This window comes from Gopherus evgoodei, chromosome 2 (genome assembly GCF_007399415.2).
Source record: "Gopherus evgoodei ecotype Sinaloan lineage chromosome 2, rGopEvg1_v1.p, whole genome shotgun sequence".
Classification (NCBI taxonomy): domain Eukaryota; kingdom Metazoa; phylum Chordata; order Testudines; family Testudinidae; genus Gopherus; species Gopherus evgoodei.
In genome coordinates this window covers 142,976,227-142,993,318 of record NC_044323.1, presented here as the reverse complement: position 1 = coordinate 142,993,318, position 17,092 = coordinate 142,976,227, and the positions used below count along the sequence as shown (strand labels likewise).

At 43.9% G+C, this 17,092-nt stretch overlaps 1 protein-coding gene and 1 pseudogene across 1 annotated transcript; both read left to right on the top strand.

The window, feature by feature from the left end:
* The first annotated feature begins 1,485 nt into the window (after window positions 1-1,485).
* On the top strand, window positions 1,486-2,454 carry LOC115644992 (olfactory receptor 11A1-like). The gene has a single exon (XM_030549407.1). The coding sequence runs from the start codon at window positions 1,486-1,488 to the stop codon at window positions 2,452-2,454; it is 969 nt and encodes a 322-aa protein (XP_030405267.1).
* A 3,516-nt stretch (window positions 2,455-5,970) lies between these two features.
* LOC115644994 lies at window positions 5,971-6,904 on the top strand (annotated as a pseudogene).
* The last annotated feature ends 10,188 nt before the right edge of the window (window positions 6,905-17,092 follow it).

The window sequence follows — 17,092 nt, the reverse complement described above, 5'->3', positions numbered from 1 at the left end:
CCCTTGGAGAGAAAGCAATGCACAGGCACTAGGCATTAGGTACTGGGTTTGCTGGCGATCTCCCACTGCAAGGCAGGGAGCTATGTAGTCTTAAAACCCCTTGCCTCTGCCTGGGACAAGGGGCCCTGCCCAGAGACAGCTGATGACTGGAGACAGGAGACCTGACTGGGACACCCAAAGTGGATCATGGAGGGGGGAAACAGGTGCCGTTACCCTGAAATGGTGACAATAATTACATTAATTCTGTATGTTGTTCATTGCTTTCATAATACTCATTTTATTTGACTATTAAGAGAAAAATTGCTAAGTCTAGAAGGCAAGGGAAAAATGAACAACACAGAGGATTGAGCAGTTATAAAAATAAATCTTATCACACATATTCCATTATTGTTGATAGAATTGAACAGTGGCTGAAGGGGTTGCACTGATGTGATACATTTGGGTGTTATGAGGTATGGGACACCGTGTCACTAGCATCCTGTTTGAAAATATCTGATTGCCTTAGCTAGTGGCAATATCATGTGGCTTGCTAAGTGACTTAATTTCCAAAACCAAAGGGATTCTAGAATAAAGAGCGATGCCTTGAGTTGGGGGAGCTGTAGTGTTTGATAAAACAAATTAATCAGAGAGCGGGATCCATTCATTTAGCGGAGCCAGCACATTGCGTTGTAGGTCCTGTGCTAGTTAATAATCCCCTGTTCACCTTCACCCAGAAAGTGAAGTTAATCACATTGGGAGACAACATTAATAGGGAGCAGAAGCAAATGCACAACAGGGCAGAGGAATGATTCAATGGCAGACAGAAACGAAATGAGATTCAAATTGCAAGTGTTTCTGAGGGAAAGTAAACTGAGACACTGAGGTGTGATACTGGAAAAGGAGAGTGAATTGTAAATTCAGCATAAGTTTGTGATGCAAGAGCTCAGTGATGTGTGTGTCTCTGGAGAGGTCTAAGATGAATGTCAAAAAATGGAAAAAGAATAAAAACAATAGGAAAGTGCTGGACCTTGTCTCCGGGAGATTAATGTAACTTGCTTTGACACACTGTTGATCATTGTCCCCCTCTACTGGCTGAGTCATAGAATCATAGAATATGAGTCCACTAGAGCCTGATAGCCTTTACCTGAGCCAATAATATGTTTTCAATGAAAGAGTCACAGTCCACCCTGGTGATCTATGGTGACCACTTGTCAAAGTTACAAAAGACTAATACAAAATGGTGTTGCCAATTTTGGGCATATATCTAGACATCAGTGTGATTTTTCTGCCTATATTGGCCTTTTAACTAACAGAAGGTGGGGTGATCATGGAATGTCAAAGATCTAAGCAGAAAATTTGCCTCCAGAGTCTTGGTTCTTCACTGACCTAACAGGATGAGGGACCTTATTGTATATTTATGGAACTAAATAGATACTACTACTTGATTAAAATATATCATCTTCAGATTCTATTGTAAATTTTGTTTTCTTCCTCTAGTTTCACCTCATGGCAAACCCAGAGCAAGGAAATCAAACAGTTCCCACAGAATTCATTCTGCTAGGATTTGGGAATCTCCCTGAGCTACAAATTCTTCTTTTCCTCCTGTTTCTCATAATCTACATTGTGACCGTGGCTGGGAACGTCCTCATCATTGTGCTAGTTGTGGCTGATCAGCAACTTCACACTCCCATGTACTTCTTCCTGGGGAACTTGTCCTGCTTGGAGACCTGCTACACCTCCACCATCCTGCCCAGGATGCTGGCCAGTTTCCTGACTGGGGACAGAACCATTTCCATTAGCGGCTGTCTCACACAATATTATTTCTTTGGTTTCCTGGCAGTTGCAGAGTGCTATCTCCTGGCAGTGATGTCCTATGATCGGTATTTAGCGATATGCAAACCATTGCACTATGCTGTCCTTATGAATGGCAGGTCCTGCCTCCAGCTAGCAGTTGGCATTTGGATAAGTAGTTCTTTGGCTGCTGACATAACAATATTTTTAATGCAACAATTGACTTTCTGCGGCCCCAATGAAATTGACCATTTCTTCTGTGACTTCATCCCAGTAATAAAACTCTCCTGCAGTGACACACGTATGATGGAGCTTGTCACTACCATGCTAGCTCCTATATGCACTCTCCTGCCATTTTTATTAACACTGGCAACATACGTCTGTATCATCACCACCATCCTGCGAATGCCTTCCACCACCGGGTGGCAAAAGGCCTTTTCCACCTGCTCCTCTCACCTCATCGTGGTGTCAATTTTCTATGGGACCATAATAATTGTCTACATGCTACCAAAAACTGATACACTGAGAGACCTGAACAAAGTGTTCTCCGTCTTCTACACAATCGTGACTCCCATGGTCAACCCCCTCATATACAGCCTGAAGAACAGAGAGGTCAAAGAGGCACTGGGAAAAGTTGTCACTAAACTCTCTGCTGTCAAAAGGATTCAGACCGTTCTGCCATAGTTTGTTCAGTGCCCGTGAAATGGGAATGAGCTGGTTTGCTGTAATGTGTCTGAGTCACCTCTCTCACTGGCCAGCTGGTTTTTCAGGTGAAGTCAGTAGCCGCTATAGCTTGCACTCAATATTGGGACAGATATTTCTGCTGTTTTGGCTTAGGGATGAAGGTCTTTGTGGTTTGATTAGTCTAATATTCATCACTGCTGTTGTGGGTTACTTTAAAACACCTTATCAAGGAGGCACAAAGGTAGAGAGATGCCATCCTATGTGTGTCTCCATTACAACACAGTCTGTAATTACATGAGCACACACTGTGTTTCATACCAGGCCCCTTTATTGTGCATTGCACCACATACTTTTCATCTAGCTCCTTCAATGTGCAACAGTAATGTAAGATGTGAATCAGGTCTCTGGGCTCAATAACTCTGTAAGCATGAGAGCCCTGAGATGGGACAGTGAAGAAGAAAGGTCAGTACTGTGATAGTGGCACAGTCACACCTGACTTCTATTCCCTGTTTTGTTACTGGTTGACTTCACCTCTCCGGATCTCAGTTTCTTTGCTGCTTTGATCTCTTATTGCCCGGGGTACCCTTGTTTTGCAGATTTCCAAATGCCAGCATTCTGAAGTCTGATCTGACAATTATAGAAAGCACATGGTGTCCACTCCTACAGGGTGCTGGGCATTTCCTGTGAAATGCTGAGCACCCACAGCTCTCAGTGAAGCCAGTGGGAATTATGGGCACTCAGTGTCCTGTAATGTCAAGCCTGAGGCAAGCATGATTTTGGGTGAACCCATCCTGATCTGGAACAGCACCTGGCAGATACATCTGATTTCCGCAGAACTCCATCAGATTATCGATTCATTCAGTTCATTGATGCCCTGTTACTGTTGTTGTGACAGCAGAATATGCAGAGTGCCAGCTCTTCTATACTGAGGATTCAATTTTTGTCATAAATGTCGATTTTCCCCATACACACACTGAAGAAAAATATTTCCATCGATAATAATCAAAATGTGCAGACAGGCAAAGTAAGAAAAATGCTGCTTGAAAACTTATTGGAATTTGATTACAGGATATTTACTTTGTATATTTTGACGTGACGACAATTTGCGTTTTAATGGTTTATAAAACTTTAACTTTTTAAATCTCAGTGTCTGCTGTCATTAAACAATTGTCTGACCTCTCAATAGCAAATAAAGATACATGACTATCTTTCTATCTCTATAGAGAATGATAGATATACATGCAACTGTCTCACATACAGAGATGTGATGTATCCCCTGCAGCCAGGGCCAGCAGTAGGAAGTGCCGGGCCCAATTTGAACAGTTTTGACGGACCCCCGGCAGGAATGACTGAAAAAAAAAAACAAGTAAAAAAACATGTGGGGCTTGTACTCACTGGACAGTGCTCCGAGACTTCGGCGGCACTTCGGCAATGGGTCCTTCACTCGCTCCAGGTCCTCGGCAGCACTGAAGGACCCACAGCCGAAGACCCAGAGCAAGCGAAGAACCCGCCACCGAAGTGCCACCAAAGACCCAGAACGCCGCCAGGTGAGTAAAAATTAAAAGGCGCCTCTAGCCAGGGAAGGGATTCTCACTGGGCCCGGGGCCCTCTTAGGCGCAGTGTCCGATTCGGGGGAATTTGTGGAATAGGCCTAAAGCTGGCCCTGGGAGTCTTTTATCATTTTTGTCTTGAGTTCATTAAATCACTAAATGCCCCATAGCGATCACTATGATCCCAAAGGAATTCTCACAGGAAAATGACACCAGGTGAGGCTGGAGCTCAGGTATGAATTCTAGTGAGATGGGTGGACTAAGTCTGCTGATCTGGGCTAGGAGACTCACTTCTGCTTGCTCCAAAATGCTTTGTAGACACACACAATGTGGCCTGACTGGTAATGGAGCCAGAGATATCAACCTCTGTAACCTGAGCTGGGGAACAGGAAATAAAGCCTGGTCCACTCAGTAAGACAGAGCAAGCCTCTCCTCATTTTACTGAACAGGGAGATCCAGGCTGATGTTCTCAAAATGGGCCACTTGCTTTAGATTCCTCCTGTTCTAGGTGTCCAAGTTGTGACACACTGAGCCTGGCTTTCCCGTTGGAGTCTGTGGGAACTGTGGGATCTTAGTGCCACTGCACATTGAGTACCAGATGTCTTATACTGGGCATCCACAAATGGAAGCACCACTGAAAATTTGTTGTGTCAGAGATTATATATATGTATATAAATTTCTTATATAATTCACCCAACTTAAGCAGTTAATGAACCAACCTGATAGCTCTCCTTGACAGATTAACTAGCCTTGTGGATAGTGTGTAAGTGGTAGATGTGGTATATCTTGATTTTAGTAAGGCTTTTGATATTGTCTCCCATGACATTCTCATAAACAAACTAGAGAAATACAACCTAGATGGAGCTACTATAAGGTGGGTGCATAACTGGTTGGAAAACCATTCCCAGAGAGTAGTTATCAGTGGTTCACAGTCATGCTGGAGGGGCATAATGAGTGGGATCCCACAGGGATCAGTTCTGAGTCAGGTTCTCTTCAGTATCTTCATTGATGATTTAGTTAATGCATAGAGAGTATACTTATAATGTTTTCAAACCATACCAAGCTGAGAGGGGTTGCAAATGCTTTGGAGGATAGGATTAAAATTCAAAATGATCAGAAAAAACTGGAGAAATGGTCTGAAGTAAATAGGATGAAATTCAATAAAAACAAATGCAAAGTACTCCACTTAGGAAGGAACAATCAGTTGCACACATACAAAATGGGAAATGACTGCCTAGGAAGGAGTACAGTGGAAAGAGATTTGGGGGTCATAGTGCATCACAAGGTAGATATGAGTCAACAGTGTAACACTGTTGCAAAAAAAGCAAACATTATTCTGAGATGTCTTAGCAGAAGTGTTTTAAGCAAGACACGAGAAGTAATTCTTCTGCTCTACTCCCCACTGATTAGGCCTCAGCTGGAGATTTGTGTCCAGTTCTGGATGCCACATTTCAGGAAAGATGGGGACAAATTGGAGAAAGTCCAGAGAAGAACAACAAAAATGATTAAATTTCTAGAAAACAAGATCTATGAGGGAAGATTGAAAAAAATGGGTTTGTTTAGTCTGGAGAAGAGAAGATTGAGAGGGGACATGATAACAGGTTGCAAGTACATAAAAGGTTGTTACAAAGACGAAGGAAAAAAACTGTTCTTTTTAACCTTTGAGGATAGGGCAAGAAGTGATGAGCTTAAATTGCATCAAGAGTGGTTTAGAGTTGACATTAGGAAAAATTTCCTAACTGTCAGGGTAATCAAACACTGGAATAAATTGTCTAGGGAGTTGTGGAATCTCCATCACTGAAGATTTTTAAGAGCAGGTTGGACAAACACCTGTCAGGAATGGTCTAGATAATACTTAGTCCTGCCATGAGTGCAGGGGACTGGACTAGATGACCTCTCAGGGTCCCTTCCAGTTCCATGATTCTATGATTTTATTAACTTCACAGATAGAAAACAGTTGTAGGACATGGCTAGCAGGAACCACACAGTTGTGACACAGTTCTTTGTGGCTTTCTCCAACATCCTGGAGCTCCAAATTTCACTTTTTTTTTCTGGTGCTACTGTTGTACCTCATCACGGTGGTGGGCAACATCCCCATCATCACAATCACTGTGATGGACCCTGCCCTTCAATCCCCCATATATTTCTTCCTTCGGAACTTGTCCTTTCTGGAAATTGGTTATACCTCGGCCACTATCCCAAAGATGCTGGTGAACTTCCTCTCCGAGGAAAAGAGTATTTCCTTCCTGGGCTGTGCCATGCAGATGTATATCTTCTCCTTTTTGGGTATCACAGACTGTTGCCTGCTGGTTGCCATGGCATATGACCGTTACATGGCCATACGTCACCCTCTGTGCTACACAGCCATGATGAGCAGAAGTGTGTGTCTCCAGCTCTCAGCTGAGTCCTGGCTCATCAGGGTGCTGGTGGGAGTCAGGCAGACAACTTTCATGTTCACTCTGCCCTACTGTGAGCCTAATAGGATCAATCACTTCTTCTGTGACTTGCTCCCGCTGCTGAAGTTGGCCTGCGCAGATACTTACAGGAGTGAAATTGCTGTTTTCACCATCGCTGTCACTTTTGTCACAGTCCCCTTCCTGCTCATCCTTGTATCCTACATCTGAATCCTCCACGCTATCCTCAGTATTCCATCAGCCATGGGCAGAAGCAAAACTTTCTCCCCCTGCTCCTCCCACCTCATTGTGGTGACTTTGATTTTTGGGTCCAGCATCGTGATGTATCTGTAACCAAAATCCTGCTACTCATTTAACACTAACAAACTGCTTTCCCTGTTCTACTCAGTGGTGTCTCCAATGCTGAACCCTTTGATCTACAGCCTGAGGAATAAGGAGGTAAAGGAAGCCCTGCGAAGAGTGATGGCCAAAAAAATATTTATTTGAAAACTTGCGGGGGGAGGAGGAGAGAATTTATTATTATAATATTCAGGGGATGGATTTGGAGTTGCCTGTTGTAGCCCAATCTATGACTTGTATTGATTACTTAAGAATTCCCAGTTATCACTCTGAGGTATTGATGGTTCTTGTCCCAAGATCAGGCCCAGTATTATTAAAATTACTGTTCAGTTGGGAACCCTGATGTGCATGGTTACAACACTCACACTTTAGGAACCCTTTTATCTTTGTAATAGTTTATTACTACATTCAGCAAAGTCACAAACACTCTAACCCAGCAAGGTAGACCGAGATAATACAGACCTTATGTCTGAACATCCACATACTCCCACCATCCCTTGCAGAACAACCGGAAATGTTAGCCATTATCTTCCGCATCACCATCACCTTCCTCATCACCACCAGTGGCCATCATCCTGGCATCTCCCAAGGGCTACCCTTTTCTCTCTGCCCCTGCACAGAGGCTGGGATACAACTTTTATAATATGCTACGTCAGGAGTAGTCAATAGGTGGACTGCGGGCAAAATCCGGACTGCCAGATGTTCTTGAATGGACTGCAAAATCTTTTTAATTATTTGTTGTAGTTATTGTTACTGTGGTGTGAAAAATGTTTCTCTGGAGTCTGGACCTTGACTAAGAAATTTGGACCTTGACAAAAAATAATGAACAACCCATCTTACAGGATACAGGCCTGTAGGTTCTTTGCATTACTGCTGAATAAAATAAATGCTAAAACGAGCTTCATGGGCTACCCTGTAGCAATCTGTGACAACTGTATGATGTTTGTCTGACTATTGTGAAGATGTTTTTGTTTGCAGATATTGGGTTAATTCAACAGCTGGGTATTCAGGAAATGACCCAGGAGGCTGGACAATAGCTCAGAGAAGAGCTCCTCCACAAACACCAAGGGCAATTAACTGTGACATGCGACCTCTGCCCACACATGGCAGGTCTGATAGCCCAGCTTTCCCAGGCCTGCATCCCTCCTGACTAGAGGAGAGCCTAATTCGCTGAGATGGTTTAGAAGATGCAATTGCCTCCTGACCTCCAGAAACTGGTGGGTTCTTCGAGGAAGCATAGCCTGCCTTGTCCTTTGCTGTGCTGTGTTCCTACTGTTAAGATTAAACAACACTGTTTTAAGAAGACTGATTTGGGTCACCATTATCACTGCAGGTCACTGATCCCCAAGTGGATATGTATCGGGTCCAGTCAGACCTGCTGAGTACTGCTGGATGATTTTAAATTTGGCTTAGAAAGTGCTCAGCAGACCATGGCTTACCAGACCTCACACATTGATTGTCAAATTTCTCAGATTTACTGAGAAAGAAAAATAAATAATGCAGCCAGCTCTTGGGGCGGCGGGGGGGAGCGAAGGGAGGGGGCTGTTTCATTGCAGTGTAGACTTCTGGGATCGAGCTGGAGCCCAAGTTCTGGGACCCTCCAATCTTGCAGTGTCCTAGATCCTGCGTTCCAGCCTGAACCTGGAAGTCTACACTACAATGAAACAGCCCCAGAAACCGGAGTCAGCTGGCACGGGCCAGCTGCAGGTGTCTAATTGCAGTATAGACATACCCAAACAAGCAGGGCTCACAGTAAAAGTATCAAAGTGCAAGATAGGGGTGGCCAATGTCCCTTATGTAGGCCATTGGCAAGAGGGGGCCAGATTTGCCAAAATCCCTTAAAAGTGGACTCCGTTGTTAACTGGCCTGTACCCTGAACCTAAAAGCAAATTCGCTCTTTTAGAGGATTGCTGAATTATTACCAAAAACTCATGGAAGGTTTCAGCAACATTGCAACTGCGATGACAGACCTCTGCAAAGAGACACAGCCTGCCAGCGTGGCTTTGACTATAGCCTGCCAGGAGGGCTTTGCTCAAATGAAAAGAATTCTGTCAGTGACACTGACACTAGCTGGTCCAAATTTGGATAAAATGTTTAAACTCTGCACAGATGCATCAAGTACAGGTCTGAGAGTCACACTAGTGCAAGCGGGCAAGGGCTATAAGGAGCATCCTATTGCTTTTTCTTAAGTAAAAAACTGACCCATCACTGGACAAAATTACTCAGTCATCAAAAGGAAATATGCAGTTGTGGGGCAACTAAGGCTATACCCACTGCACAGGAAGTTTAGCGTCCTAACAGACCATTCTCCGCTGGCAGGGCTTCGCAGAACATAAGTTACCAGCTCCACATTGCAACGCTGGAGTATAGACATTCATGAGTATGATATGGGAAGGGCAAGGAAAATGTGTGACAGAAGCACTGTCTAGGCAAGTGGGTTCTGAGTCAATGCATGTGGATTAGCCAATAGCTAACCTTACTGCCTCAACGAGAGTGGAGGAGATGTGACCCAGGAATCCCGCGGTGCCAAGTGGCAGAGAGCATAGGGGCTGCCTAGGGTTTTATGGGAAGTTCCAGGCTTGGATATGTGCATAATTCTTCATAGAATGGTGGCATGTGAGGTCTCTACCAAGAGCCAGCAACCCACTAGGCATCCTAATCTGTGTGAAATGTGGGTGTGGATAATATTGAAGGATTTCTGTGTCCATACTCAAAATGATGTTCTTAAGGGTCTTGGCATGAAGGTAGGTCACGTGGATCGGAGGTGTTCCTTCCAGGCAGCGGGTAACTGTGACGTTAAGAGCCCCTTAGTCAACAAAGGGCCCTTTAGACTGTAACTCACAGCAGGTCTGACACACTCACTACACCTAACACACTGTCGTCGTCATGTGTATTTAAGGGATGTCACGTTAGATATCATATGCAAAATGGTGATGCTTGTCCCAAAAATCGTTGTGTTCTGTGTGTACGGGTTGTGTATAGCAAGTTATGCATATGTGCAGGAAATACGTTCTTAAAATGGGGTTTGGAGGTCGAGCATAATCCAAATCTGCTTTAGACAAAGGAATATGGATTTACTTGTCTGATCGGCTTAATTACAGGGAAAGGACAATGAAAGGATATTTACATATAAGGTAAACAAAGCAATCAAGCTAATAAGTGGCGGAGGAAACAATACAGTGAGCACACTGGGGTCTGAATCTGCACCCAAAGGAAATCTTTGTAGCTCGTGAGATAGACAATGGACTTTGGAAAATACAAGTGGGAGCAAAAAAACATTCTAGTTATCCTTCACTTAGGGGACAAAGGTAACAGCACCCTTTGAGTCTATGAAAGTTGGATCCCTGGCCTGGAGGGCTAAAGATGATGGTAACTTGATCTGAGTGAGAAAACTGCTTAGGCAAAGATTGTAACTTGTTATGATTTAAGTATTAGTCGCTAGAAAGCATGGTTTGGTTTGGTTGTAACCAGACCTGTCTCTTTTTCTCCTGCTCAGTGTCATTTAAATTTCTGTTCTTTGTTAATAAACTTATCCTTAGTTTTACTATAAACCAATTCAGTGCTGTGATATTGAAGTGAAATGTCAGTCTGCAGCTAAACTAACAAGCTGGTGTATGTGCTCTCTCTTTGGAACCAGTGAACTCAATAATTTCGGAGTGTGCAGTGACAGGGACTGGACACTGCAGGGATATGTCTCTGGAGAACTCAGGAACTGGAGTTCACTGATGGCTACCTGCAAGGCAAGGTTATGACTGGCAGAAACTTGAGGAGTTTGCTGTGAAGCTGGCAGACGGTGTGGGAGGCAGTAACACACAGTCTAATCTCCAGAAAAGCTCACCCTTGCTAAAGCAGAGGGGTGACATAGCCTACGTCCACACTACAGCTTTAAATCGATATTATTAAAATCGATTTTATAAAACGGGTTTTATAAAATCGATTTTACGCGTCCACACTAGGGCACATTACTTCGGTGGTGTGCGTCCATGGTCCCAGGATACCATCGATTTCCGGAGCGGTGCCCTCTGGGTAGCTCAGTAAAAGAATAGGACCAATAACTTTGATATCCATCCACACTAACCCTAAATCGATTTAGTAATATCGATTTTAGGGTTACTCCTTTCGTGTAGCTGGAGTACAGAAATCGATTTTAAGTCCCCTTAAAATCGATTTTAAGTGCCTTGTAGTGTGGACGGTTACAGCGTTAAATCGATTTAATGCTGTTTAAATCGATTTAACGCTGTAGTGTGGACCTGGCCAGAGTGGCTTCTGGTTCTGGGTTCCCTGAGTACAGTGTCAAAGTAACAGACCTTTATCTCCCTATCTGGCCAGGTGTGCACTTTGTATTGTACCCTCTCTGTGGTGGCCTATTTGCATACTGAGCCAGATGCAAATTGAGAGATTTCAAAATTTACAAAGGAAATCTGAATGGTGAAACAAAGACTGGAAGGGTGTCCTGTTTGTGAATAGGATCAAAGGATTAGTCTGGTGTATCAGGGAGTGCAAAGAAACTCATTGAGTCCTTCACCTGGGAGAAAAACTGCCCACACATTTGTTTCATGAAAGCAGGGTCACAGTCAGCCTGACTGTAAATCACTGCAAGGATCAGGGTGAGATGTACTCTACAAGATACAAGATACAACTTCTACTTGCCGTTGTTTGGATCTCTGTGCTTTGTTCAATTAACATCTACTTGTTTAAACTGTAAATGTGTCTAAGTGCTGTGTTTTTAAACGGAGCAGTGGTCTGAGGTGGAGCTGGTAACCTGGGCTGCACTAATCCTTTGGGAGCAGCCAATCTGTGACTACTGTGAGTGTCCAGTGGACCAGGGGCTGGATGCTCCAGGGAGATGGTCGAAGGGTTCGGGGGTTGGAGAGTGTCTATCACTACCTGCAGAGTGACAGCAGGGCCTGCATAGGCTTAGGCAGAATGCATGTGTTGTCCTTGGTCAGAGGAGATGGGCATTGAGCCCCAGCAGACACAGTCAAGGTCTCCACATGCAAAGAGCAGGTGGGAGCGAGGGGCCTCACAGCCCTGGGACCCCCAGGAAGCATCACAATCTGTTTATCAAATGAATTGGGAAAAATCTGAACTGTTAGAAATCTCCTGACTGTCATGGAGTGGGCCTTTGTCACAATGGAACTTTCACAGACAAACTGGCACAACAGGTGTAAAAGTCCCCAGAAACATTAATAAACTAGTGAAGCTAAATTGAGATCCTGCACTCTCTCAAATAACTAACAGTACCAGTTGGTGGCATCCTCTCTCCTGGAAACTGTGGGAAAGGGTTAGCACAGTCAAATGAAGAGGTGGCCAAGGCTTCGCTGTATTTGAAGTGGCCTACTTGTATGGGTCCCACATGCTTAAAGCCTTTCTGACTGGGTTTTGAAACCTACAAAATTATTATTCTGCTTTTCTCCTGTCACATGTCAGGCTGGTTCCAGCACATTAACACCCTTATACCAACATGGTATTAACCCATCCAGTTCCCCCTATGGGTATGCTCTTTTTGTTCAATGGAGAAAAATAAGGTGCCTACAGTTGTAGCTTCATGAAGGATCTGGGCTATCCTAACTAAGAGATACCAATTTCATCCTCACTGTCATGCAAAAGCACCTATCTGGAGTAACACAGACTTGAAAATTGAGGGAAAAAAACTCCCTACAATTTGGAAGAAGTATCTGAGTATCAGTTTGTCATGGATGAGGGTTTTGTCTTTTTTTCTAACACTAAAGCAATGATCTGAGCTGCCACCCTGAGCAGAATGACAATAGGGAGAGTTTGAGTTGTAAGTTATGTATCAATTTTGTCTGGATGCCCTAGGACTGCAGAGGCCCCAGAGCTAGCGGGATCATCAGAAACACTTCATAAACTCCTGAGGCCCATGTCAACTATGCATGCCTTACTAATGAAGAGGACCTCCATTGATCTGGAGCTTTTTGTGAAAGCAGGGGAAGGGGAGTTATCATAGTCCTCAGAAGAATCCTAATGGCGGAGCATGTTATGGAGTGTTAAAAAAATATCCTGTGGATTTCAGGCTATGCCTGAAAAAGCAAAACATTTTCAAAATCTGTTGGATGCCACAGGGGTTTGCCAGATGGGGGTCTTGATTCTGGTGTGTGTTGGCACTTAGATACAGAAAAAGAAACCCTGAGGCATATGCTATGGGACTGTCCAGCAGTCAGGCAGCTGTGGGAAGAGGTGGATATGAGTGAAAATAGTGCTTGGCTTCAGCAACCAAACCTCAGCTGAAATTATATCCTGCTGTCAGAGTGCAGGGCAGCTGCGCCTGTATTTCCCCTCTATAGTCCGCCAAAGGCACACTCTTTTAGCATCTCGGCTCCCAGCCATCACCTCTCTCTTGGGCAGACTCCCACATTTCTCTCCCTCCTGACTGGGTTTTTTCCAGGCTGCACAACTCTCTGCCTACACTGTGATATCCCCAGCAAGCCAGATAGCATGAATGGGAGTTTGGAGGAAGATTTTCAAAAGCTCCTAAGGGATTTAGGAGCACAAGTCCCACTGAAAGTTCCCTTAGCACAGGGGGTACTGGACTGACACAGCCTTATGTTTCTGAATCTTTCACCCACAGAGAAGTGTCTTAAGGGGGAGCTGATTTCAGAATATGTCTCCTCTGTAGGGCATAAGCATCATGGGTTAAATCCATCCCTGATGTCTCTGCACTTAACCGTTACATCAGGGGTAAAATGGCCCGCTTATCTTTTCTAAAATGTCACTACAATTTATTAACAATACTTGTAAATCTAGAATATAACGTTTGTGTGTTAATTAATACCCAATGGGCCACTACATAATTCTAAACAATCTACCAACACAGAGATATATTAGCAGAGAGAAAGCTTTTTGTGGCAGGGGAGAGTTATTGTGTTTCTTTTATGCATCAGTTCTTTGAATCCCAGAAGTCCTGTTTATTAAGAACCGGCTAGATCAGGGCTTTGGGAATGGTCAACGGGACTGTTTGGGTGCTATTTTCTAAATTGCTGAAGTGGCTTATGGGCACAAGTCACAATGAAAATGAGTGGGAATTGTGATCACAAGTCACTTAATAAACCCACACATCACCCCCAAGTGCCAGTGTGACTCAGTGAAATTGACACTGGCTGAAAGTTCTTACCAGTTTTTCAACAATTTGGCAGCCTTAACATGTGTCCTAGTGGACAGCTACTTAATTCCCCAGAACATTGTGGTAGCAGCTACAGTCTGAGAACCTTAACATTCCACACCTACTCCTTCCCTATCTCGAGCCTACACAAGCCTTCTTGTCCTGCTGGACGATCTGCCATTGAATGACACGGGCCTACTGTGAAACAGACATATTCTTTGTGAAGAATAGGTGGGATTTTAAGGCTCCAGGACTATATGTGACAGAACAATCCCTGAAGCTTCTTGTATCTGTGGGACATGCTGAGCTTTCAGAGAGATCAGGGATGGAATGGAACAAGCAAGAGAGAGTTTGGTTGCATAGCAGCATTTTAAGGGATAGTGTTGTGACATAAACACCTCTAAGGGCTTCACAGTCTATCCTTGTCCTACCTACTCTCTCCCCAGCACTACTGTCCCACACAGATCAGCCATTATGATTCCTCTATGTGAGAAGAGCTCTCTGCAAAGCCACTTTATTGTCGTCCTTAAAATTCTGCTTTGCTGTGATGCCTGCAAAATGTCTGATGATGGAAAATGGGCTTTTTTCCCATGGAAATTTTTAACACAAACAAAACAAATAAAAGCATTTTCATCATTTTTTCCCATTGAAAAGTTCAATCCTTTGGCCAAAAATAAAATAAAATAAAATAAACAGAACAAACAAAAAAAATGGCCAAAATTTTGAAATATTTTGATTCTGAAATACTGTCTAGTGCTTTATGGGTGTTGTAGTTTTTATGCTTCAAGCCCACATTCTCCTGTATGGCCTGGAAACCACTCTCTCTCCTCAGAGTGAGAGGAGGTGGTTGCACCATGGGAGATGTAGTCCAGCAGGGGACCCCAGCCCATAGTGAAGAATGGAGACACAGGGAACTGAAATACAGCTGCCATGGGGCACCGCAGAAGGCTTTCTGAACCGAATTATTTGAATTTTGGTATATTTGGTTTTTCAACAAAAATTTGAAATTTCCATGAAAAACAGACACTTAAAAAAAAAAAGATTTTCTCAAAAATTGATAGGGTTCCGCTTACCGAGACCTCAAACATTCCCTGAAATTTTGTAATTGATCAGAGATGATTTTGCAAAGATACGGACAGAGAAATCACACCAAAATAAGCACAAGGCCCTGATTTGCTAATGAAAGGTGGCTCAGCAGGAATTAAACTTAGGGTATTCAATACCACAGCAAAGGATTTTAACACTCAGCAAAACCCTTCTGCCCATTCAGTCCAAATTCCTGGGCAGGTTCACACACCTCTTTGTCTTAGGTGGGGGAGGGAGCTTCTGATTAATTCATCCTGACAGGTATGTGAACAGAAGAGTGTGTTCACACATCAGTTAGAATAAGTTTTTTACCTCAATCATAACAAGGTTTAGTCCAGGTCATAATGATGTCCTTCACTTCAGGGGAGGCTCAGGCTAGTCGCCCAGGCTTGGCCCCATTCTATAACATCCACACAGCTATTTTTAGCACACTAACACAAGGTCTGCTAGCATGAGACTGCCTACCAAGGCTGGGAGGCTCACCTTCAGCTGCTCTGTAGACATACTCTTCAGTGGCTCAACTACTGTCATTCCTTCAATTAGTTCCTGTGTATAAATTTGAATCAGAAGCCTAAGGATTAATGTACTATTCAATGGGTAGAATTTTCAAAAGCGTTCCCCTTTCAGAAGGACCTAAGGATGAGGGAATCTGTGTGTCATTGAAAGTCAATGAGATTTATGCTTTTAAGTCAGATAGACACTTTTGGAAAATTTACCCAATGTGCTTCAGGATGAAAGATGCTGGAACTTTTCAAATATGCCATGAGTAGCATTTCCTCCATATCTACTCGCTGTTTTTTTAATTGACATTGATTTTGTTGTTGCTGAAGCAAAGAGGTTGTGTCAACAGGAATCATTCACATCATTCATTCTATTTTGATAGTCATTAATCTGTTTGGGGTCTGACGCACTGGGTCTTAGAGAATGTCTACACTGCAATGTAAGCCTAAACTCAGACTCAGGCCTGAGGCTTTCAAACTGACAAACACACATTCAACCACCATTCTACACATACTGGGAATATAATTACACCTTCTTTTGCCATGGCCTCTGTGATCAGGACACTGTTTCATAAGCCCAGGCAAAAGAGGTATGTCCAGTCGACTTTCCAATCCCAAACTGGTTAGCAACGGACCTGTAGGACTCTGGGGTATAGCAAACTACCTTTGAACAGGAATGGCTTCCCTTGCATATGGGTCGTGGAACTGAAAGGTCTGGGAAACCTGCTAACAAAGCTCCAGAAATGCAGCTTTCCTCATGAGCAAGTTCTGGTCATCCCGGGTCTGCATGACAAGGAGGTCTCACCAGCCTGTGCTCGTGTCCCTAGTCCAGAAGCACCAGTCTACACAGGGGGCATCAGTGGCTCTCCCAAGAGTCATGAGTAGCAGCATCCAGTTTGAGTCTGTCAGGTTTGTATCACCCTCATCTTCCTCCAACAGGTGCCTTCTTCTGTAGGTTAGAAAATGCCCCTGAAATGTCCACCAGCACCTCATGGAAGCTCTGCCCATTGCCTGAAACAAGAGTGAAAGAACAAGCAAGACAAGTGCTTCAAACATTGACTCCTCCCTGTTGCTGGCTCCAGCTGCTAGGCACATGCAGACTCAAAAGACAACTTGGTCTGATACCTTGGCAGGCTGCAATAGCTTCTGGTAAACTGCTCCGGGATGGACAGTCAAGTTTTCCCTCAGGGCACCAGAAACAAAGGGCTAGAAAGGCTACCCACTCGGAAAGGTGCTAGGAAATCTGGCAGAGGCTGGCTTGACTTAAGTCTGCGTAGTGCAGCGTAGATGCCTGAGTGTTGGTGTGAGGTCTGGGTCCAGAAATTCTAAACCAATTGTTAATATTCAGTGTGGACACTCAAGTCTAGGTTTACACTCACTGAGCCTACAGGTTCAAGTCCCACAGACCCTAGGGTTACATTGCAGTATAGGCACATGCTTACACCCCTTCTACCCATTGCAAAATGACATGCAGTACAACAAATGGGAAGACCAGTACAATCTTCCCAGATATAAAGTTATGGAGCTTTTGGGAATCCGGGACATCAAGGAGACAGAAAATATTTGAACCAACTACCTCCGCCTACAGGGAACTGAGGTCAGTGCCAAGTAGAATGTGGTATTTTCCCA